Below are 24,879 nucleotides of genomic sequence, written 5' to 3' on the forward strand. Positions count from 1 at the left end.
TTCCTTCTGCCTTACACACTCCAACACGAGGCACCATCAGAGCGGTTGGCTACATAATGCATGATGATATTAGGTTAAGTGGGTGGAAGGCAAAGATGGGCTACATGAGCTGCTGCCAAAGCTTACTTAGGACGCTCAGCAACCAGGAAATGAGCTCATGTGTTCTCTAACAAAAGAATTGCAATCTACCCTCTCTGGAAGATCTTTTTTAAGAATTACCCATCTTTTCATTTTCTTCCACTTATCGAATTCAGGGTCACAGTAAGGGTGGAGCCTATCCCCATATGATAGGCTGTCATAGGGTGAGAGCCAGTGTACCCCTTGGACAGATCATTAAAACCCATTTTTACTCCTTGGCTTATGACATAGTCTGAACCTGATTTTATTGTTTTAATCTAATGTGCTGACTTTATTGTTTTAAATGTAATTCTAATGATCATTTTATACTATTTTATTATTGTTTTTGCTATTTGTGCCAATTTTATTATTTTAAATGTCATTTTAATTATCATCTTATTTTTTAAAATATTTTTTCTTTATTTTATATTATTTATTTATTTTTTTTAACTTGTTCAATGTATCATTTCTGGCATGTCAAGTGTACAGCACTTTGTGCTGGGGGCTGATCTGAAAGTGCTATATAAATAAATTGCTTGCTTGCTTGCTTGCAGTCTATCACGGGGCTAACACACAGACATGAAACCATTGATTAGTTACTCGAAAGCTAATTTAAAGTCACCAATCAACCTAAAACACGAGTCTTTAGAACCTGGACAGAACATGCAAACTCCACATAGGACGTTTGCAGCCAGCTGGTGGATTTTAACCCCAGACTTTGTTTCTGTGAGGCAATGCAGTCTATTTTTGAAGACAGAACCATTAAGTTCCAAATTTGGATCAGTAAATTGTTCATACAAATCCATCAATAATTTTGGATAGAGGAGAAAACCACTGGGACTTCTCCATTCAGGAAGTTGGACCGAAGAGCCAGAACCATTATCAGTGACTTCTCACACCCTCCATCACAGACCGTTCCCACCAGCTTCTGCAATAGCTTTCCCCCAGGGTCATCAGACTTCTGAAATCAAAACGAAGATACGCCACAACTCCACAGGTCATTTTTATTATTGCACTTTGTAGTATTTTTGCTGCTATACATTTAAATATAGTTCTTTTTTTGTTTGTTTTTTTTAAATCCTGTGTTGTACCAGTTGGAATGTTATTTTATCCCTTGTACACTTGGTGTGTATTTAATGACAATAAGATTGAAATCTAAGTGTAGCTTTTGAGTAATCTTGGTAAAAATGTCCACACACACACACACACACACACACACACACACACACACACACACACACACACACGATCATGCAAGGTTGCGTGAATCACCATCCCGACACATGAACTACTTCCTCCCTCTGCTGATGGTTAGGTGGAACAGCAGGAAACAGCTTGTTGACTTAGATCAGACCAGGAAAATTTAATCAGTAGTTTGACAAGTATGACAGGTCACACTACGTGTTGTCCCTCACAAGTACAGTTCAAGTGCAGGTAATTCATAAAAAACAAACACAACAACACAAAACAAAAACAAGATAAAAAAACTCCAGGGAAACACAAGATGCAACATTTAAAGTTATCTATAATTTAGACATGTTGTCCATGGAAATCCAAAGTCCATCTGTATATTTAGCTTACAATTTACTCTGCTGGTGTTTCAGGCAGAAAATGAAAAGGCTGAAAAAAACATCTTATACTTCATTTACCTACTCCTCCCTGACCCATAGCTCCTCTCGCTAAATGGTATTTGGAGTCCAGACTTAAAAACTCCTTAAACTATTGTGCGTTTTTTTGAGATAAAAAGACAAACAAACATACATTATTCAAGTTTCTACTAAAGATCAAGTCAGTAGGCAGCAGTTAGAGACATCATTATGAAGGCAACAAACAACAAAAAAAAGCAGAGCAAGCCACTAAAACAGGACAATCTGTTGTTTTCTTTCTTGTCATCTCTCCCAAACCAGACTCCGCTTTACTTAGAGCTACTTATTGTGCTTAAAATAAGTCAGATCCAGTTTGCTAATGGTCATCAACGCAGTCTACAAACAGGGGTGCAGCACTTTTGATAGACCGAGTTTCTTTTTAATACTTCAGCTTCATTAAAAAAAAATGTGGGTCTGAAGAAGAAACTGCAGCCAAGGTCAGGCAAAAGCTAAGTGCTTTGTTAGTGAACGATTGCGTCCCATTACCCTGATCATTACTGAAAGAAAACGAAGCAATAAAAATGAAATAAACTGGGATCTACATTTGAAGGCAACATGATGCAGCACAGCCGCCGCTAATGACACTGGTCGAAACTTTCTAATAAATGTGCAGCTCACAAAGAAAATGAATCAATTCCACGCCGAACGCCCATCTGCGTTTCCTGATATGTTTTGGAACTCTGTAAAAACAATCACATGGAGGATTTTTTTGTCCTGTTCTGTTTAAATGTCATGTCATGATTCTCCAGCTAGCAAATTAGCTTTGGCTAATTTAAGAGATATTAGATTATTTAAATTTTTAAAACGAGTTCTGTACAATAAAATGTTGCTGAATATGATATAAATATCTAATTTTAAGAGTCTCCTCCTCAGGAGCCAACCGATTTGAAATACTTCAAAAGTAAAACAAACAAAAAACAAAACATAGACAGCACCAAAGAGTTCCTAGTCTGGGTGAGCATAAAATACACCAGATATATTAAAAAATACTGAATAATGTTTCAAAAAAACCCACACTAGAACCAAGAGAAATGTCTGTGCAATAGCCTTCTTCGATGCTGCTGTTCATACAGAGGAAAAGGCCCAGCTCTTCATCTGTTCCACGTTTCCTCTGCAGAGCGCAGTTCCAGCCAATCGCAACTCCCACTTTGGAACAGTCGTTTGGTTTGACCCAGATACACGGAGACACCGGGTGTTGGGTGGATGCAGTGTGCCCCACTGGTCAGCAGGGGAGGCTAGTGAGGTTTCAGAGATTGGTGAGGTTGATTTCAGTTCACCAGCAGGACATCTTCATACGTGGTTGTTCTGAGGGGAAAATAAGGTTTGATGACTTACTACAGTTAGGATGTTTAATATTATTATCTCTGTAATTACAGTTTCTTATGGTAATATTTACGGGACATATTTTAACAATTTTAACAAAAACAACACGATATTCACGGACGCATTTTTGACATGATATGATGTAGAGTATTGTAAGAAAGCAACTTTCACCACAGCAGGAATGTTTGATTTAGCAGATTTTTGGTTTAAATATTTATTTTTACAGTGGTTGTCATTCCCAAAAACTCCAAAGGCATCCGTGTCTCTTCCCAGGACTGAACCTGAACCGGGTTAGGTTGCGTGTTAGGTGATTAGGTAAACCACTGCACTATGTTATTTTAAAAAAATCGAGCTGAAAACTGTATTATGTTTTTAAAATTAAGGATAAAATATTGGTGTGTTCATAATCATGTATGCAACTTTACGTCTTTTTCAGTGCTGATCATTTTAAGGATTTTAAGGACCTAAATATGCTCCCTCTGCTGGCCAAACTAAGCATTTCTTTTAATGTTAAATATGTGTTCAGGCTTTTTTATGTCTCTAATTTGTGCCTTCTTATCTTGTTCCTGAGCTATAACCTATGAAGCAAAGGTTTATTCGTTGTGGAAGTGTTCATCTATAAAAGGAGGCACAGCACAAACCTGAAACACACACATATCAGGAGGAGGACTCTTAAACATTTAAACCCCCATCCCTGGGACTAAGATCATAAAAAAACAGTAGTTGGGATTTAACAAAGTAACTACTGTTTGCACTTTGATTACCTCACCTCCTCTCTCTGTTCACATTGCATGGTTCTACTGAAGGTTTCTTCCTCTTAAAAGGGATTTTTCCTTCCCACTGTCGCCAAAGTGCTTGCTCATGGGGGGGGGGGGGGGTCATCTGGTTGTCGGGGTTTTCTCTGTATTATTTTAGTGTCTTTATCTTACCAATTAAAGCACCTTGAGGTGACTGTTGAGTAAATTTGGTGCTATATGAACAAAATTGATTTGAATATGTGTTTGGAAAGACTAAGACATGAGAACAGGATACCAGGAGAACTAGATGTAAATAGGACAAAGGATGTATAAAAGTGAGGAAAGAGAAAATGACCTGATTTCCTTCCAGTGTGCTTGGTCAGAGCCTGATAATTAACACCAGTATAAATGGTAGAGAAATATCGTCTTTCTCTCTCTTTTTCTCCTCATCAGCAGCCAAAAATGTAATCAACTTACTTTGCGACATAATTGTGAGGTTGATATTTTTGTGCTGTCAGCTTAAATTAGGGAGTCAGACTTCACAGGTTTTGTGGTTGTTTAATAAAGCCCGCTGTCGCATTTATCTGCTTTGGTCTTTAGAAATGTAGCATTATGTTAATTTAATGTATATGTTTAAGCTTTCAGGGGGGTCACAGGAGACTCACTCACCTGTCACAGCAGCAGAAGAAGGAGCAAGGTGAAGTCTCCAAACCTCTGAACTTCCCAGAATTCGGTGCATCTGTGCACTCTGCTATGAAGGCGTGCAGATCTGTTATGTGGATTGGTTCTTGGGTTTGATGCTGTGGAAATCAACAACAACAACAAAAAAAAAAGACACTACTGTTACTTTTCTGCTCTTTATTTGTAGTCCACAGTAAATACAGAAGCAACAGTTTGGATGCTACGGTGAGTTCTTTGTAATGCAGACTGAGTGATTCTACACATTGTAAATAAACGGATCCTTTTTATAGGCAGCGATTTCCTACCTTGATGGTCTCGTACGCTCCTGTGATGAGAGCGATGAACAGAGACAGCACCATGTAGATGAAGAGGGAGATGAAGGTGTACAGGTAAACCTGGCTAAACAGCCACACTAGAGAACTGGTCTCCTGCATCTCTGCGAACGTCACGAACATGTCGTCGCCGTTAATGAGGGAGAACAGACACTCGGACACCATGGACAGAGAGCGGAACTGTAAATATATATTTTAAAAAAGGTATTTTAATTATCAAAGTTAAGAGAAAAGGTCAAGTTTTTGAAAGCAGTTTAAAAGTCAGAATAAACTGTAGTTCATGTTTCTGTTCCACTGATTTACTCAGTGGACGGAGAAATGTCCGAAAGAAAGAAGGAAGTCCAAAACTGTTTAATTATCTTCTCTGTTACACAACTTAGATATTATTGCTGAATGGCATTTGTGTGGCCTACTAAAATTTTTTTTTTTTAAATAGGCACGTTTTGTGTGTTCACATTTACTCATATACACCGATCAGACATAACGTCATGACCCCCTGCCTAAGATTGTGCTGTTCTCCTTTTTGCTGCCAAAACAGCCCTGACCTGGTAAGACACCACCAGACCCCAGCACATGTGCGCTGGTATCTGGCACCAAGATGTTAGCAGCAGATCCTTTAAGTTTTGAGGCGGAGCTTCCATGGATCAGACTTGTTTTTCCAGCAAATCCCACAGATGCTGGACTGGGTTGAGATAGGGGGAATTTGGAGGCCAAGCCAGCACCTCAAACTCATTCCTGAACCCTGTTTGCTTTGTGGCACCACCCAAGGTTTCCCAGCAGAACATTGCCCAAACATCACACTGCCTCCGTCAGCCTTGCCTTATTCTCATAGTGAGAATAAGGCAAAGGCAAACACCTGGCACATTTAAATCATGGTGCCAGGTGTTCCCCAGGTAAGTGACGCACACACACCCGGCCAGCAACTAGATGTGAAAAAAAAGATGTCATTCACGAGACCAAGACACCTTCTTTCATTACAGTTTGCCATTTTTCCTGCTTCTACTGCATCAACATTCATATCCCACCCACTATCAGTTATTCACGTCACCTGTGAGTGGTCATAATGTTATCCCTGGTCGGTGCAAGTGAACTAAAACTTCGAAAGGAAAACTTAAAATTCCAAGGAGTGGAAACAAGTTTTTGACATTGAGTTTTTCCCACATTTAATTCACCTTGACATGGTATGGTCCCAGGACGATCCAGCCACAGAAGCAGTAGCCCAGATAGATGACAGCCACACAGCAGCAGAACCGAATAACATTGGGGAAAGCTGCTCGAAGTGTCACGATAAGGATCTGCAGCAGGGAGGTGCAGAAACACAACACAGATCAAATTACAGTGTGAGAGAGCCCAGAGACACTAAATTAAATGGCTTTCTACATTACATCAACCCACAGGAGGAACTTCTCACTTTCTCACAAGTTATTAAATCAGCAGCATGTAAAAATGTTATCAGAAGCTGTGCACCAGCACATCTGCAACTTACATTGTACTTCTGGAAGAATGTGAGGTAGCGAATGACTCCCACCCACACTAAGAGAGTGGAGGTTCCCAATAGGATGGCACAGAGGTCATAGGAGGATATATTCTGTTGGGAAAAACCCAAAGGAATCGGCTTTTAAAAAAAGCTAAGACTACATGTACATGTTAATGTGTGTCAACGCTAAAACAAAACCCCCCAAAACTAAAGCTGATATTAGACCTTTGTCTCGATGCCGATTTTGATGAAACTGCCAGTGATTGTGAAGATGTCACTGATGATGAGGAGGATATACCAGCCGTTAATAAACTCAAGCCGGTCTCCCCAGCACACTTTACGATCTAGCGTCGTCTTAAAGAACTTCACAAACTCCTGCAGAGCAAAGAGAAAGAGAGATTAGCCATGTTTACACACATCAGTAGAATACAATATCGTCACTGACTTTTAGAATCGATTTGATTCCGATTCGCAAGGTCCCAAATCGATTCGAGCCACGATTTCGATTCGATTTAAATCGGGAAATTTTGCCTCAAACAGTCAGAAATATTATAATTCTGATCATTTATCAGTACTGACACTTCATCAGAGGTGTGAGCATCACAGCAGATGCGTTTGTGTCAAAGTAAGTGAGCAAAAAACACAGAAGAACATGAAGGAGATTTTCTTGGCCTGACTTTTTATAGCAGACAACTTTGAAAATATTCTGCAGTAGAACAAAAACGGAAGAAAACCATGACTCAGTATATGAACCTGATGCTGCTGAAGTGAAGCAGAGCAAAGTTACACAGGTTTTGAACAGCAGAAATGAGGCTTTCTTGTCGGAAGTCATAAAAAAAAACCAAACCAAACCAAACAAAAAAAAAACCTAAACAGTGGCCGACAGTGCTGTACACAACGGTAGACTGTTGGGTAATAAGGAAGTGAAAAATGCAGAAAATTTAGCTTTTTAGATGGGAAACTGCTCTCAAATTAAACTGAGAGAGGGAGAGAGAGAGCTCTGTACGAATCGGAATCGTACGTGGCGCCGGGTGAGAAAGCCAACATCTCACGGATTCTGATGCGTCGGGTCCACGCTTTGTGTTCACATCTTTTTACGGAATCTGTTTACCTGCTCTCGTTTGCTATTTTAGCTGTTTGGTGGTTGTTGAAATCGTTTTGTGAGGTTTAACCTGAGATTCTGGCGTTTCTGGCAAAATATATTAATATTTAAAAATCGATTCAGGATTTTAATGAATCGATATGGTTTGTTAAAGCTAAAATCGATTTTAATCAATAAATCAATTACTGAAACTCATCCCTAATACAATATGGATCCCCAGTCAGGCTACTATAAGCTTTCACAAAATTATTCAAGAAAAACATTTAAAGGTTAGAATGAGAACCTACTAGAGATGGCACGATACCACTTTTTCATGTCCAATACCGATATCATAAATTTGGATATCTGCCGATACCAATATGAATCCGATATAGTGTGTTTTTTAATCAATAAACCCGTTTTTTTTTTTATATCTTGCTGCTTTTTGTATAAGTTCATACTCAAGTAAAAAAACAAACAAAAAAAACCCCACTGAAGCTATTCTGTTATACCTGTATGCAAAAAATGCACTGCACGCAAAATATTTCATAGTTCAGCAATACTGATCAATCTAATAAACTTAAACCTGCACCATCCTCCCTATTCTGGTATTTTAAAGAGTAAGCAATAGGGGTGCAACGATACACAAAATTCACGGTTCAGTTCGATACTTTGGTGTTACGGTTCGATATTTTTTCGATACAAAAAAAAAAAAAAAAAAATGTTCATGCCTTTTTAATTTGTCATTTATTAAAATTATAAATATATATTTTAACTCAAAAGTACAGTTTTTAAATTTAATGTTGCTGAAACAAAAGTAATTAAAAAAAGAAATATATCTCAGGGCTCTTAAAATTTCAAAATCCCTGGTAGCCCTTCGGGCAGGGACTCTTCAGTTTTTGGTAGCCCAAAATAAATGTAAGTAGCCCGAATAAAAAAAGAGAGCAATTTTTTGATTGATGTTTTGTTTCTTGTTTTGTTTCCTTTACAATATTATACTTTAATGTATAATATTGTAAAGGAAACAAAACATTAATCAAAAAATTGTTGAAAAACAAATTACAACATTGTATAAAAATTACAATCATCAACTCAAATACTTGGTTCTAATTGAACAGAAATTTCTATGAACTTGTAAGAACTGTGTAGAACATGAATCAGTCTGTGTCAGATCCTGAATTTGAAATTTCCACTGAAGCCACGGGTAAGAGACAAGTGGAACCAAGATCGAGGCCATTTGCTTTTTGAAGTTTGCAAAGACTGCTAAATTTTGCCAGTGTTAGTTCACTCTTTGCAACATAGTACGCTGTTCTAAACAGATTTTTCAGGTTTATTTTTAGTATGTTATTTGCAATTGGTGTTTGTTCTGGGAAAGATATTGCAGACTGAGCAATAATGCATTTCTTGCATTTCTCATGGTTCTAATGGGGGCCTTTCTTAAAATGACTGGTCCCAGTAACAAAGGCGCTTGTCGACTCAGAAATCGAGAGAAAACCAACAACACACCCGGCAGAACATTATGTTATTTACACGGGTGCACATAAGTGGTCCGCATGTGCGCATTCGCTGTCAAAATAAAAGACGGGCACCAGATAAGAAGTTGCAACGCGCGTTTGCGTCCATATAAAAAGCACTGTTTTTGTCCGCTAGAGTGGGATTTTCACGGCAGATTCCGCACCACATCTCTGTGCGTTCATCATTTGTTTGAAGCCAGCTCACCTCCTGCAACCACTTTTCCGAGAATACGCGCTTCTTTTGTGGTTCGGACTCCTTCTGACATTTCTTTGGAGGTAGAGGAACACCAAAGTAATTGCTTAAAGGAGCTTCTTCGACATCTTTAAGAGTCTTAAACAAATGTCTGTCCTCCAGAAAATCTTATGTATGCAAACATGCGTTGCAACTTCATATCTTGTGCGCAGTTTTTTGGGGGGTTTTTTTGACAGCGAATGCGCACCTGCGGACCACTTATGTGCAGCCCCAGTTATATAGCTCGTCATATTGCAGCCACAGAAATTCTTTTGTCCATGAAACCATAAAGCTGCACTTTCTTTTTGCCTTATAGTCTGATTTGTCATAACTTTTCAGTTTTGTGGTAAGCTTTTCTTTGGCTGTCACTTCTTCACCCTGACCTGTCTTATTTGGCTCAGCAGAACTAAAATATATATCCTGCTGCTTTTACACACACACACACACATAACGGTCAGCGATTCTCTGCGCGATCAACCTCTCACATGTTTAAGCTTGCTGCGGGAGATTTCACTTGTCATGTTTGCATAGTAAGCTAACGATTAATAAGACGATGTCAGAGGAATTGGTGCGCAAATTATCATCACTCACAGATCAGTGCTGTCGCTCTCTATATCTATACACAGTTCGCACGATTGCAAAGTGAAAGCAAAAAAACAAGCGCAAATTCAAACGCGATTTCAATATGTCACATATTGACAGTGGCTCACCGATGCCAATGACATAATTACCCAGCTACATTTCTGAAAGAATGCAAAAGCATTGACATATATTTTTCCTACAATAGCCCGACGGGCAGGGCAGAGATAGATTTTGGTAGCCCGACTGGAAAAATCGCTAGCCACGGTACGTCGAGCTAGTGATTTTGCGAGCGCTGTATCTGATTGAGGAATCACTCATCTTTGGAAAAGAGAGTTTATTACAGAGAAATGTCTCTTTCCAAAATAAAAGCTATACTATACGCTTCTTCTGGGCTATATTCTCAGCAGCATATTGTAGCGGGTCAGGGCTGTTCGGGGTTCTGTTTGTACAGTTATGTTTTGTTTATGTTGCCATAGTGACGGGTGACGCCCTCTCGCTGCGACGGTGTGTCCTTCCGGGGTCAGAGGGCGCCCTGTGTGTTGTTGTTGTTGCTGGGCGGTTGCCGCGCTGAGCAGTTAGCTAGCGGCAGTGTTCTTCTGCAGATTTCAATAAACGGCTGTGCTCCCTGGCTAGCTCACGGGAAGCAAGACCAAACGACACCTCCGTCTCCTCGTTGTCTGAGCTCGCCACATTGGTGTCAGAAGTGGGATGATGGTGGCACCCCATGTTCTGACCCGAGTGACTTTTCCCCCGCCGGTCGTGACCGGCCGGTGCGCCAAAAGAAGGCACCTGGACATTTGCAGGACTTTGTGTGGGGCAATGGGGTCGTCGGGGACGACTGACCCCTTAGGTGGGGGGCTATGTAGCGGGTCAGGGCTGTTCGGGGTTCTGTTTGTACAGTTATGTTTTGTTTATGTTGCCATAGTGACGGGTGACGCCTTCTCGCTGCGACGGTGTGTCCTTCCGGGGTCAGAGGGTGCCCTGTGTGTTGTTGATGTTGTTGCTGTGCGGTTGCCGCGCTGAGCAGTTAGCTAGCGGGAGTGTTCTTCTGCAGATGTGAGAGCGAGACCAAACGTTACCTCCGTCTCCTCCTTGTCTGAGCTCGCCACAATATTAAACATATCAGGTCCCCATAAGGAGAATCATGTGCTAACGGCTGTCTAAATGACTCGGGTAAAGTTTGTAGCATGCTTGTTGTTTTTGTCTGCTTCCACTTGTCTTTGCACTAGGATGATGTCGGCGTAAATGTGCAGTCATATTCGTTGTGTTCCCACTAGTGCTGTCAGCGTTAATCTCGTTGAAATGACGTTAACGCCACAACACGGCAAATCTCCGTTAACGGCTACCCCTGCGTGGGGCTAGACGGCCAACACGTTAACGAGCTAACTGCGCTAACACACTAGCTCCCACCCATGTAATTGAGCATTGCGTGGAACATCCGACATACTGTTTTACTTTAGTCCATGACGCGCTTACCTTCAGGGTCATACCTCACATGAAAACCAAAATAATTCCAAACGCCAGATCTGAATGAGGGTGGGGGAGGTTCAATTTGCCATGTTGCCAGGAGAGCTTAACTTCTGTCTTGCTAGCTTGCCCTGCGCTCTTCCTTCTGCTGTTTGTGTTGAACGCTCAGTGGATCTGCGCTCCACAGTGCAGCCTAGGCAGAGTAGTCGAACGCAGATTCACTGAGCGCTCAACACAGACAGCATCGTCAGAAGGAAAGTTGATAAAATAAATTACAAATTTTGTATTGTTCGATACATATGCGTACCGAACCGAAAGCACTGTATCGAACGGTTCAATATCGATACGAATATCGTTGCACCCCTAGTAAGCAACCTAACTAATAGGGCTCTAAAACTCCCAGCAAAAAATAAAAAATAAAAATAAAAAATAAAAGAAATAGGGAACCACCCTCCACCTCATGATGCTTAATTGACATAATCAACTTTAATTTGATGCAGTGTGGAAAAAAAATGCACAGAAATAAAATATTTTTCAAGAATAAGTAAATAGATTCAACATCTTTCTTCAACAGAATTGCAGACTGCACAGCCTTCCCAAAGGAAAAGGTACTATAGCTTACTAGGGTATATTAGACTTAATAGTTACTATATACAGTAATGGACTTCTATATATTTTACATAAGATTAAAACTTTGGGTGTAAGATTCGGATAATTATTTATTAAAAGCTAGACATTTTAAATGAGAATAAGAAAGAAAAGTATGTCTTTGTGCCCCATTTTCCCTGTTCATGCTCTATCGGCCCCCCTGGCTAAACTTTGCTAGATCCGCCCCTGCACAGTTACCAGCTGTCAGCTACGTAGAAAAGGATCCTGGTGTAGATCGTAAATAAATTCTAACAACAGCTGATCAAGCTTAAACGTGCTGCTGTTGTTCAGCCGCTGGTTTCCTCTTTCTGGCGCGAAGTGGGAGATAAACAAACAAGAGAGACGGACTCGCGACAGAAAAGCTGATCAGCTGATCATTAATCAGTTTCATGATTGAAGTAGCAGCAGGAGAGGGAGGAAGAGAGAAGAGACAGTCGCTCCATATATCGGTTGTAAAGCTTAACGCGGGGATGGTTTACAAACAGAGATGAACTTACACATTTGCTTTACTTCTCTCTGGGATAACTTCCTCGGAGATGAAATGCCGGATTGGTAGCGAGGCTACAAATACACACAGCCGCTCTATCAGGTGCTACAGTTATGAGCCGAGTTACGCCGTGTCGCAAGTTTTGTGAGGTGCTTTTTTGATATTTAATGGATCGGATTACATTTTTTATTTCTCTCCGATATCCGATCCAGTAATTTACGTCAGTATCGGACTGATACGTAATATCGGATCGGTCCATCTCTAGAACCTACTATTCACTACTAGTCTGACATTTCCTTAGAACCTGATGTTCCTCTAATGTGAGTGGCCCCAGGTGATAGTAAAGTTGTATTGGAGATTTTCTTTACCCATTGCAGCATGATGCCTCGTATTATGGAGCGTCCACACAGCACCAGCGACAGCATGCAGATCAGAACCACAATAATATCAAATGCCAAACGTGCGTACGTCTGAACTGGAGGTTAAAGAGGAGAAAAAAAAGATGTGAGCAGTCTGTCTCCTCTTCATGGCTGCAGTCTAAGCCTACTGCTACACACTTCTGTATAAATAACTTCACTCATTGTAACTTCCTGTTGGTTCATTATTGTGAACTAGAAACAACTTTGTGATATTTTGTAACACCTTTGCTTACATGTTTCTAGTTTCATCACTGGTATCATATTTTTCTTGCTGTACTACTTGCACAGTAGTCCCATGACCACTAACAGATGCTTCTTCTTTTCTGTTTTCTCACCTTGTCCAGAGATGCTCGGGTCTTTGCACTCCTTTATTGACGCCTGGTTATCTAGCCGGATCTTCACCTTGCCACTATGAGCCTTGTTGTCCAGAACTATCTGTAAAAGAGAGAAGAAGGTTTTAAATGACGCACACAGCTCGGCCTGCGAGCACAGCAGCTGTTTAAACCTGTTTGCGAGCGGCAGTCAACTGGAACTAAAGAGTAAACTTACACGGCTGGTTTCATAAATGGACTGCGCTGAGGCTGGTTTGTTTGTTTTCACTTTAACTCTTTCCCCCATATTCTACAACCTCCCCCTGTAGCTTCGATACCCTAAGTTATATCAGTAAAGACTTGGTTTGACAACCATTAGAATAGTTTCTGGGTTCTTCCAAGGGTAGATGTATGGGGAAAGACCACCCTCACTAAATTCTAATGCACAGCCTGTAATGTTTTTCTAGCCTTGACATATGACAGCTCAAGCATGTGTTGAGTCTGAAAGTCTTTAACTCACTGTTATATGAAAGGTGTAGCAGTCTGGGATCTCGTTGTTGATGATAGTCTGGATATTTATAGCCTTCAGCTGGAACTCTATGGTAACATTAATCAACCTGTTTTAAAAGAAAAAGAAAACAAACAAATGAACACAAAAACATCTAATTTCTAACAATGAAACCAAGGTGACTAAAAGAATGACCAGAGGCACACATGCAGGACAAGAAACACAACATGATTCATATCATATCTCTGTGGGTTTGAGTCGCTGTCCTTGTATACATGCTTGTGTTTGTTTGTTTGTCTATGTGTGCTGCAGAGGTATGTGATCATTAGATAATCTTGTCAACAAAGAGGAAACGAAGCCATGTGAAAAATGAAGCCGTACTTGTGGAACTTGAGTGTAAAGTTCTTGTAGTTGCTTGTGAGCGGACCCTGGGGGATCGTCATGGGGTTCACGCCAACACACTCTAAAGATTACAAACAAAGAAGAGAGAGGAATATCATGCTGAGAAACTACTGTCAAACTTGAATTTGCTTTCTTATTTTATATACAGGAAGCACAACATCATTTTTCAACTGCTAATCTTTTTTCTTAACGTTGATAAACTAAATGAAACAGACACTGGCATGAGGAAGTAAGAAACTCTTAGGCTGTGCAACAACTTCTGTAATAGGAACTATCGTTATGACACATGTTTGATGTAATACGTCAAGAAAAGCTGGTGACTGGTAGTCCCTTTAATGCCCTCAATTTTAATCATTTATAGAAAGGAGGACAGCAATTTCAGACTTAACTGTATTGCTTTACAGCTTCCCCTGCTGATAAAGACCTCCTGTACACTGCACCAACCTACTTTGTTAGTCATTGTTTAAATGACAGAAAGTCATTGTTTAAATTACTTTCTGTTATTTAAACAATTAAATAACAGAAAAGTTCCTGTTTTTAAAAAAAATCTACTATAGATTTCAGTTTTTATAGTTGGTCGACAAAGAATGTTTTCTGTAAATCAACAAAAAAAAAATAGACTTTCTGTAATTTAACACTTTATTTCTTGAAACTGAATCCCAAAGAGTTATAGCTGCATTGTCGACAAGATAAACAAATTCTGCTTTGGAGAGAGAAAGTTCTTTGCGTTGCATATTATTACATCCAAAATACGATTAGTTGAGCCTGTTATGATCTATTGACCAGTCATGACTTGACAAAAATGACAAGACATTAGTCATTTAACTTAATTATTTGAAATCTGTGGGGAATGTACTGCTCTGTAATACAGCTGCTCCTCTGAGTCAGACTTTTCCTTTTAAAGTGACAGAACACATTGTGATGCCCACCTCAGGCAACAAATGCAACTGGGGACTTTTTGCAAATAACCACACTCTGCTTGACCTCTAATATGTGTGAAATCCTGCCCCTAACCACTTTCCATAGAAGATTTTTTTTTTTTTAATCTGGTCTCTCTCTCTCTGTAGTAATCTCTGCATTTTTCTTGCATTGTTGTAAAGTGGGAGCCCAGATTTCATTTCTTTGAGTGTGTTTGACAAAAATCTCTGCTGAACTACTTGGTACACAAAGGCAAAAACTCTTCATATGCAACCCGCCACCAGTAAACGTGAACTGTCATTTTACAGAACCAACGTCTTGTCACATCGAGAAAAAAATTTCACACATTAGCAGTCTGCAGAGGCGAGGACTCTGCAGACTGTACAGACTGTTCTTTTGTACAATGTAGTTCACGCTGCCTACCTTTGATGACACGGGGGTCTATGCTGAACGTGTCGTTGGCGGGGTCGATGTGTCCCTTCTTGTAGTACTGCTGGCAGAGAAAGAGGGCACTGCCATTCTCGGCACGGTCATAGACATATGCATAGCGTCCCACTGTGGTCTCTGGCAAGGCCAGATACTGGGAAAAAGGATGAGATTAGACTAATTCAGGATTATCACTGGGTTTTATGAAGTGAAGAGAATACAAACTTCCATAGAAACAGGCCACACAGGTCTTAGCTTTCAGCTAATATCAGTACAATCAATACAAGAATGAAAGTCAAACACTTAACTTCGAGGGAATGGCGTTGCTGTCTGGAGTCAAATAAAACTGTCAGATTTTATGTTGTCAGCTTTCTACAGCTCACCAACTAAACTATGCACGTGCTGTATGTGTAGGCTCTGCCCTTTGTCTTCTAGTTATCAACCAAATAATGTAATGTCTTCACTGTCCAACACCTTTTAGCCTCGTTCATACTATAGATTTATTTGACTGTGACATTGAAATAACGTGAAAGCACAGGCAGAGAAACAGGAAGTGAGCTGTATGTCAGACCCACTGTGTGCAGATCTAATCAGCGTTGCTGACATCCTTGACAGCGACTTATTTTGTAAACCATGGTAATAAAACTTCATGAGGCTTACTTTCATATTTATACAGTCAAATTTGGGTATATAAGACTGAATGTGTGGAACAGGTGAGCAGTGAATAGCACTGATGATCTATTGCAATGCAAAGTTTGGCTGGAGAATCTCAGATTCTGGTATTTAAATGGAGGACACTGTGACATGGACCACACACCCAAACATTCGTGCAGATCAGTTTCTAACTTCACTCAGTGTTTATCTATGGGAATAAAGCGAGTACAGTAGCAAACCATACTCACGCTACAATGATTCCCATAGACTTATAATTTAGCCCATGTTTGGGGAGAATGATGGAGACTTCAATAATATAAAGCAGAAAATTTTCATGCTGTGGCTAATCAGGAAATTCTGTTTAAAAAGTTGTTTAAAGATAAACGGTTACAAATTTCAGTTAAAAAAAAAAAAGAAAAGATTATCACCTGATCCACGGCGTAGAAGATGTGGTCGTAGACGTCCTGCTGTGTGTAAACGGCAAAGGAGTCATCTGAGGACTCATCGTAGTCCTTGAGGAAGATGTGCTTGAAGGTCATAGTGTTCTCCTCCTTAAAGGTCACCACCACCTGGTTACTGAGGCCAAACAGCACCAACTGCAGCAAAAACAGGCACGGGGTATAGAGAATGATGTGAGGACGATAAGAAGCTGTGACAAAGAAAAAACCCTTATGTGGTGCGTTACTGTTACAGCCCCTAAACAGATAATGTTTCATATTTGATATTCAATTTGTGTGAATGTTGAAACTTCTACATCATCAGCGTGATTCCCATTAAAATGTACAGAACCAGAAATGTATCCAAATCAAGAGCACCCCCAAGTATAATATATGATGTACCTGAGTGGTGACAAAAAAAATTTTGGCTAGCTGCAGGATCAGTTTAAAAGGATAGCGCCCCTTGGCATGATATTTATCACAAGGGCTCATAAAGAAGTATTTTAGCTTCCTGCAAATCGCCTCCTCTTCCTCTCCAGCGTGGACCCAGTGACATCCTGCTGCTGTGGCAAACCGGTGGTGGTTACAGTTGTTGTCATGACTGTTAATTTGATAGTCATCCTCGCCACTGCTGTCTGTGGAGCCGTAGCGAGTCACCGGAGAGGGAAGTCTTTCCCGCTCTGATTGGGGAAAAAAAAAAAAAAGATTTTAATTTTTCTAAAATATATCTTTTTAAAAACACTCTTTAAATTGGCCAACAAGTTTACAATGAGACCCTGGTTGTTCAGTAAAAAATATTGTCCAATGTATCAGTAATTTACCAATAAACTGACCTGGTCTACTAATGCAACACGTTAGTTGATAATGGCGTAGAATATATGCAAGACTAGAACTGAAATCCAACATCTGAAGCAGACTTTGGTCCAATAGAACATGCTGTGAAATCTTTCAGGTCTGGTTTTCATTATTCACATAACACAGCATTGTATCTGAGGACTGGTATTCATCAATGTTAAGAAAGGTAAACCCACATGTGCAGCGTTTTTCTCGAACTACTGGAAACTTCTGCTGAACTTACTTTAGTTTACTCACTCTTCATGCAGTTGTTTTTTTTATTCATTTTTGAAAACGCAGCTTGTTCCTCTCAGTCAGTAACACTTTGATAATCGCAAAAATCTTTGCATTTTATTGACTTTAATATAATCTATATCAGATGCTTATTTATAATGATAACATGCCTTGTTGTGGTGAAATAAAAAGATGAACTTAACTGCTAAACTTAAATCACGATAAGCTAAAAAGGCAAAGGCAAAGATAAATTGTGGCAATGAAGTAATTATGCAAAACACAGAAATTCCTTTTTGTGCAATCAAGCAGTTGGGCTGCTTTCCTTGCAACCACGTGTTGCAAGGAAAGCAGCCGTCATGTGAATTGAGCAAATTTCACATATCTAAGTTTTTTTTCAGCTGAGACCAGTCATTTATGGGCTGACTGTGCATCCAAGCATGATTGGTAAATGACTGGTAAAAGGAAATTAGGAAATGAATGCATTTTCTGTTATTTCTGACTATTGAATAAAATGTCCATGCTTGAGTAAATGAAACTCCACTTAACAGCATTTTACAGTTACAATGTTGGTGACTGAAAAGAACCTCTAGGCCTAAAAGTCCTCTCTTCAGGAATAACACTGCAATCATTTCCTGGAATATGTGATTTAATCTTCCCCAGACTACTTCTAGAAACAGATTCCTGAACACACCACGGTTTTCTTGGAACCCATCATAGTCCTCATTGTGTCTAATACTTTCTCTTTATCTCAGATCTCATTATCTCAGTGAGGTCAGCTCTGCATCACACGATAGCTAACCTGTCCAACTCAGAGTCTATTCAGACTCATGTGAAAGAAGAAATGCTGCTCTCAATTAACCAACGCGCTTTTAGTCTCTAACGTAGTTTTTTTTAAATGACGCCGATTCATTCACTCTGTTTAGGTTTATTGAGTAGTTTTACTTTCCACTTTTTCCTTCTTGAGAAAAAAATAGAAAAGTTTGTGAGAAAGTCTGAAACTCTATATTCCTGAAGAGACTGCTCTCCCAAAAGAGTCATAAGAGACCGTTGCAGATATCAAGTATCTGGTTTCTGCGATTGGTAAGAGATGATAAATCTGGCCCGACTTTGTTAGCCACGGCTAAGAACAGAGAAGTAAGGGCACACTGATTTTGACCTCGGCCCGATGATAAGGTGCTTTGATATCAAATGCAAAACACACTGTGGTGTGATGTTTACGTGTCATGGGTTTTTGCAGTTGAAATTACACAAACAAGATGTCAGGTTTAGTTTTTTCCTTCTATGACACTGGTTATATCAGATAAGTTACATAAAGAGACGTTATGACACTCATGAAATCCTTAATGTAAGTCTGATGGAGAGTTCTGGAACATCACAGATAGCAGCTGTTTCGCAAGCATATATCAATGACAGACAGGTACAGCTGTGTCAGGTTTTTCAGTCCTGTTGCCACAGGTGTCTAAAATCAAGCATCTACGCATGCAGTCTGTCTTTACAAACATTTGTGAAAGAAGGGGTGGCTCTAAAGAGCTCACTGAATTCGAGTGTGGTACTATAAAAGGATGCCACCACTGTAAGTCAGTTCACGGACTTCTTCCCACCTACATATTCCACAATTAACAGAAAGTGGTATTACTGCAAAGTGGAAGCATTGAGGAACTACAGCACCTCAGCCATGAAGTGGCAGACCACATGAAGTTACAGAGTGGGGTCACTGTGTGCAGAGGTGCATAGTGCGTAAATGTCACCAGCACACTCCTGACTCTGGCATTAACATCAGCAGAAAAACTGCGCCAGGAGCTTCATGGCATGGGTTTCCATGACCGAGCACTTCTTGTATCTAATATCAAATTTAGATAAATGCACTTTAAAAGAAAACCTTTTCTCTGATGAGCTGAGTGAAATGTGTGTTAATGTGCACGTGTGCAAATTAACAAAACCCCTGACTCTATCGGCACTTTGAACTGAGCCAGATGCTTTAAAAAAAATGATAAAACTTCATCTGTTCACAGTAATCAGCAGCTTTTACATACTGCAGACAAACACACACAAGATAATTATACAATAAATATCAAATATAAAATGATACAAAGAACGTGTCCATATTAAGTGCATATGCACATATCAAAACTTTTGTTTTGCGAATGTCCATACAGATCAATTGTATTTCATTCTTTTAAATGTTTGAAATAAATCAATCCTATCCATTCATCCACAAGACAATATATCATGTTTTAACACTGCCTTTATAAAAAAACAAACAAAAAAAAGCCCCACTCACACACTGTGACCCAATCACAGCTAATACTTGTCACATGTTTTTTGGTTCGCTTACCCTGCTTATTATAAAGAAAGGAACAAAGAACAGGGTCATTCAGTTTGTTCGCTTTATACTGAGGAAACAACACGGTGGCAATAAACCTAAAACTCTTTACGTAATCTGTTTACTGACCTTTAATCGACAGTTATGAGTTATTTCTCAAAATGATCACTTGCAAGATCACATACACGATTGAATTAGGGAGGCAAAACCTGTTAATCATTCTCGACGTGTCAGCAGAGCAAACTACCAGCTTAGCAGTGTCTCTTGCAAATGGGAAGTAAAACAGGAGAAGTAAACCCTGTTGTGTCCAGTATTAGTCAGCATTACCTGTAAGAAGAAAGTTCAGCGAAATAACTTTACACAGCAAAGTTTGGAGCTGGAATAACGCCAGGTTTGTCGTGCAATATTCCTTCACTTTGTTTATAAGATTACCGTTCCTGAAAGGAAAAGCCTCTTTTTGCAAGTAATTACCCGTGACACAAAAGTAAACAAACAAGAAACCTCAAAAGGAGAGAACGGCTGTTAGTCTTACTTCTACTGACATGGATGCAGGCGGAAAGTTTTGACAGGTGATTGATGAATGGCTTCTTGGACTGTTAAAGGAGCAGTCCGCATGCTTTTGTTTCAAGTGACAAGCATATCTGAGATGTATTTAAATCAATGTCATAGTTTAAATGTCACAGTTTTGCTTTTTTATATCTAAGGTTGAGTAAAATACATTGCTTAATTTAGGAAATCAACAGTAAAAGGAGATTTTATGGAATCTGCATGTGGTAAACTGCAGTAAACCAAAGCCATATTTGTAGGGGTCACTTCCTGCTGTAACCAACACCTGCAGTTAACCTGTGAGAATTTTTGGCTGTAAAGTTAAATAAATAACACACCAATGAACATTTGGTGTTAGCACAGTATGATGGAAACAGTTTTTTAATTATCTCAGCTAGAAAGGAGGCCGGGCTTTGGTTGCGTGCCTCGGTGAGAGGAATGTGAAGCATCCAAAAGAATCCAACAACTTAACATTTTACGCAGACAACTGGGGCAGCATTCATTTATATCTATGATCGTAGGAGTGCATTGATTGACATGGCAGATAGCAATCAAACAAACAAAAGTGGGCGCAGGCCAATGACTAAGCCATCCCATTTGACACTTAAAAGACAGGATCTCAGATGCCGCAGAAATCTATAGAAATATCTGGCTCTTCTGGTTCACTGTCGCCTGTGGCACTCGCAGAAACACTGATAAAGTTGCCTTTCTATCAATCAAAAACTGGAAATCTCTCATATCAGTGTTTAGATCTAGTCTAGTTGTCCAAAGTAAAAGGCCACACACAGGCTAAGAATCAAACTCTTCCACTTATAAAAAAAAACTTAAAGGATAAATCTTAAATGAAAACAGAAAGACTGGCAGCTGTGTTCAGGGTTGTTTTGCACGTAGGAAGTGATCCATGAGTGAACTTAAATTGGTCTTTGTTCTGCAGCAATATGCTTAACTTTAGTCAAGTTTATTTATGAAGCACATTTAAAAACAACCAAGGCTGACCAAAGTGCTGTACAATAAAATACAAATATAAAATACAATAAAACGCAAGTACATAAAACACCTCACTGATAAAACAATAAATTAAAACAATAAGTTAAACCTTGCTAAAAGCCAATGAGAAGAGGTGAGTTTTAAGAGCAGTTTTAAAAGTTCCTAGGCTTGTGGAGAATCTGATGTGAGGAGGTAAACTGTTCCACAGTCTGGGTGCAGCCACAGCAAAAGCCCTCTCTCCCCTAGTCTTTAATCTGTACCTGGGAACATCTAAAAGCATCAGGTCTGCTGACCTCAAAGATCTCCTGGGGCGGTAAATGCTAAGAAGCTCTGCCAGGTAAGGAGGTGCAGTAACGTTAAGAACCTTAAAAACCAGCAGTAAAATTTTTAAATCAATCCTAAAAGCAACTGGGAGCCAGTGGAGAGAGCAGAGGACCGGAGTGATGTGGTCTCTCTTTTTGGAACCGGTCAGCATGCGAGCAGCAGCGTTCTGCACCAGTTGGAGGCGATGCAAGAACAGCAAACAGAAAACAGGTGGAGTGACAGCGAGCCGAACATACTGGCGCCATCTTGTCAACTTTAAGCATTTGGTTAAGATTTTTTTCAGGTTTATCTTCTTTGGAAGTGAAAAAGCCTTGATAATGGTTTTATATGCTAATTTTTTTATATAGCCATCTCTCAAAGTTCTGTTACAAATATGTGAGAAACTAGAAGGTAAAGAAATACAAGTTAAAAACTCAACATCCATCCATTTTTCCTCTTTACAGGAATGTCATATGGGTGGATCGGTGGATAACCCCACGCTCTCACACCCACAATTACAGATACATTTAGGATCACAACCTAATAGGCATTCCTTTGTCCAGAACCCACACACACAGGAAAAGCATGCAAATGCCACAAAAAAAGGCTCCAGCAAGTCAGCAGGTTCAAATCCAGAACCTTCTTGCTGTGAGAGGACTATGGTAGTACTGCACCACGGTGCTGCCACTAAAAACAAGTTTAATGTCATTTTACTGCTTAGAAAAACTCAACAGTTTATCATAGTTCTAGAAATATTGTACACGAAGTCACGAAGATGTCTGATGTACAACCTGAAACTACAGTCTGTGCACATGAGTAACTTGTCACCAGCAAGGGGAGGGCGAAACAATCCTTAATTTTAAGTTATTGCTCATACATATTTTAGGAATATTTAACATGTGTCTCGTTGAGGTTCGTTGAGGTTTGTTGCTTACTGTAAGTTTTCAACACTGTCAGAAAGTCTCAAAAGGTTACTTCAGTTAAGTCAAATTTCTTCTCTTGAGGTCAAAAACAGACTTTCACTATCAGTTAGAAAATTCTCATCAGCATGTCTCACTGGAGCTGTACTTCATTTTATACACACTAATAATCCATCAGAAAACAGAGACTCAACCATGCATGTAAGTAGCTTATCAGACAGAGGCAGTGTGACTATGCATGAAAGACTTCGGATGCTGATTTCATAGGTTTGCTAAAAAGGGTGGTGGTCTTCATGGTTGTAGTGCAGGATTTGATCTGGGTTTGGGGAGACAGTCTTCATTACCAAAGTAATACTTTTCCTTCACTGGAAATAACTTTATACACTGCTGTACATTTTAATCTATAAAAACAGTGCATCATTTATCAGCAGATTCATATTGGCTGCAAAATAGTCAGTAAATCAAGTTTTAAAACAAATGAAATTAAATGCTGTGCTCCCTTTAAACACTTTTGCAGTCCACACACAGCTTTCAAAAAGTAAAGTTTCAAAAGTACAAGAATGTACAAGAACACTACGACTGTCACCTTCTTATTCTGTTACTTCCAGTACTGATCCCCATACCCTTCCTATAATGTGAAGACAGTTATTGGAAGAAAGGTTTGCTTCACAGGTTAGCTTGAGACTATGATTAGAGGGACCACTATCACTGGCATTATTATGTTGAAAACTGCATATGGATGATATTTTATTGGAGGATTTCACAATAACTACTAATTAGTACCAAGGCATCTAATTTTATTATAATCTAGTAATTACAGTCTGGAATGCATGCAGTTGAAGGTATCAACATCATTAAAAACGAAAACAATGACATAACTACCAGAGTTTCAAGATTAACCAATAATCCCACCGTTCATACATCTTAGAGAAAGGACATTATAGGATGAATCCACACGAGCTAAACTTATGACAAAATACAAAGATATTAAATGCAGTGTTGCAAAATTAATAAAAACAGCAGATCTTTCTCTTTGTGTCATAATGTGTTTTTGATTTGCATTTATTGGTTTTTAATGCTCTGCGTTAAAACAGCGCCCCGAACAACTTCTGTGTTAATCTTTTAGAGTTAAACATGCAGTATATCATGATATCATGTCCGAGTTGCATGTCTGATGGAGGAGCAAAAGAAGGAAAATCCCACTTTGTCAACAAGGATTCAAATATGTAGTCATGGAGCAAAAAAAAGAACTGATGTTAGCGGAACATTTGGACACAAAAACCACTTGATGACACTGAGTGCTGTACTTAGAAGATGACAGAGCAGAAAAACAGTTTCGTCTGAGGTTGCAATGTTACTCAGGTTTAAACTCATTACCTGTTAGCTTTTAAACACAAAAAAATCAGGTTGAAGCTAATTTACGCTTCGCAAAGAGCCAGCAGCAGGGGAGTGTACTAGAAACCAAAGTAAACAAAACCACAGTCGTTACGGATAAGATAAATTAAGTAGTTAAATGTTAGCGCTACATTACCAGAGGAGTCCTTCCGTCCTGTCGTAGCCATGTAGTTATCTGTTAAAATACATAAATAGGTGAAGAAAACGGTTAAACCTATCGCCAAGCGGGTGCTTTCTCGGGAGCTGTAACTGTTGATCACTGACGAGGTTAAAAACTAAAAGCGTTTCCGCTCTGTGCAGAGCACGTGACCTATATCAATTTTGACCACGTGACTCCTGCAGGAACCCTCTCGCGCTGACATTTTTAACAGTTTATATGGTTTTCTATTTTCTAATTCGTTTGACTATTTGCTTTCAGCTTAGTTTATTTCCGTTTCCAGAGTTTTCTTGTTTCAGGTTAATTTTTATTGTTTGATTATTTGTTTAAGTTTATTTCTTTTTTTCAAACCTCCCTCAGTATCTCACTATGGGAAGCGCCCACTGGCATGGCCAATCACGGAAGCTCAACAAGGAACACGTGGGTCTAGGACAGCCCAATCACTTCAGGGACATGGGGTCTGACCCGCTTATAATAACGTGACCAACCGTCCTCTTTTCCCAGGACATGTGCACTTTTCATGTTCTGTCCGGGACGTCCGGGGGGATTTTCGAGATTAATGAAAATGTCCGGGTTTTCCTACAGAGGACCCATATGTGTGACGTCATCCCCGAGGTGCTGCTTTGTGTTGTTGTTCTGCCCTTAAAAAAAAAATGTTGTTCTGCCCTCACAGACGGGACAGACGGGGCGCAACAGCGCGCCTGGTGATGTTTCAAAAATGCCAAAGCGCAACTGCAGCTTTTCAGACGAACTGCAAAAGAAATTTCCTTCGTACCGTCCC

General features: G+C 39.6%; 1 protein-coding gene across 1 annotated transcript; it reads right to left on the minus strand.

Moving 5' to 3' along the window:
• Window positions 1–2,889: 2,889 nt before the first annotated feature.
• On the minus strand, window positions 2,890–24,253 carry mcoln1a (mucolipin TRP cation channel 1a). Its single transcript, XM_026170518.2, has 14 exons — window positions 24,078–24,253; window positions 16,802–17,079; window positions 16,391–16,558; window positions 15,306–15,462; window positions 13,944–14,025; window positions 13,575–13,671; window positions 13,079–13,178; window positions 12,693–12,799; window positions 6,539–6,688; window positions 6,323–6,424; window positions 6,009–6,131; window positions 4,810–5,016; window positions 4,493–4,623; window positions 2,890–3,068 (listed from the first exon to the last, which is right to left on the minus strand). The coding sequence occupies exons 1-14, from the start codon at window positions 24,106–24,108 to the stop codon at window positions 3,032–3,034; spliced, it is 1,770 nt and encodes a 589-aa protein (XP_026026303.1). The 5' UTR covers window positions 24,109–24,253; the 3' UTR covers window positions 2,890–3,031.
• Window positions 24,254–24,879: the final 626 nt, after the last annotated feature.

Source organism: Astatotilapia calliptera, chromosome 6 (assembly GCF_964374335.1).
Source record: "Astatotilapia calliptera chromosome 6, fAstCal68.1, whole genome shotgun sequence".
NCBI classification, from domain to species: Eukaryota; Metazoa; Chordata; class Actinopteri; order Cichliformes; family Cichlidae; genus Astatotilapia; species Astatotilapia calliptera.

Coding starts and splice junctions, on each gene's coding strand:
- mcoln1a (XM_026170518.2), bottom strand. CDS start 24,108: ATGGCTACGACAGGACGGAAGGACTCCTCTG. Junction 16,559..16,801: donor TTTTTTTTGTCACCACTCAG/GTACATCATATA, acceptor TTTTTGCTGCAG/TTGGTGCTGTTTGGCCTCAG. Junction 12,800..13,078: donor CCCGAGCATCTCTGGACAAG/GTGAGAAAACAG, acceptor TTTAACCTCCAG/TTCAGACGTACGCACGTTTG.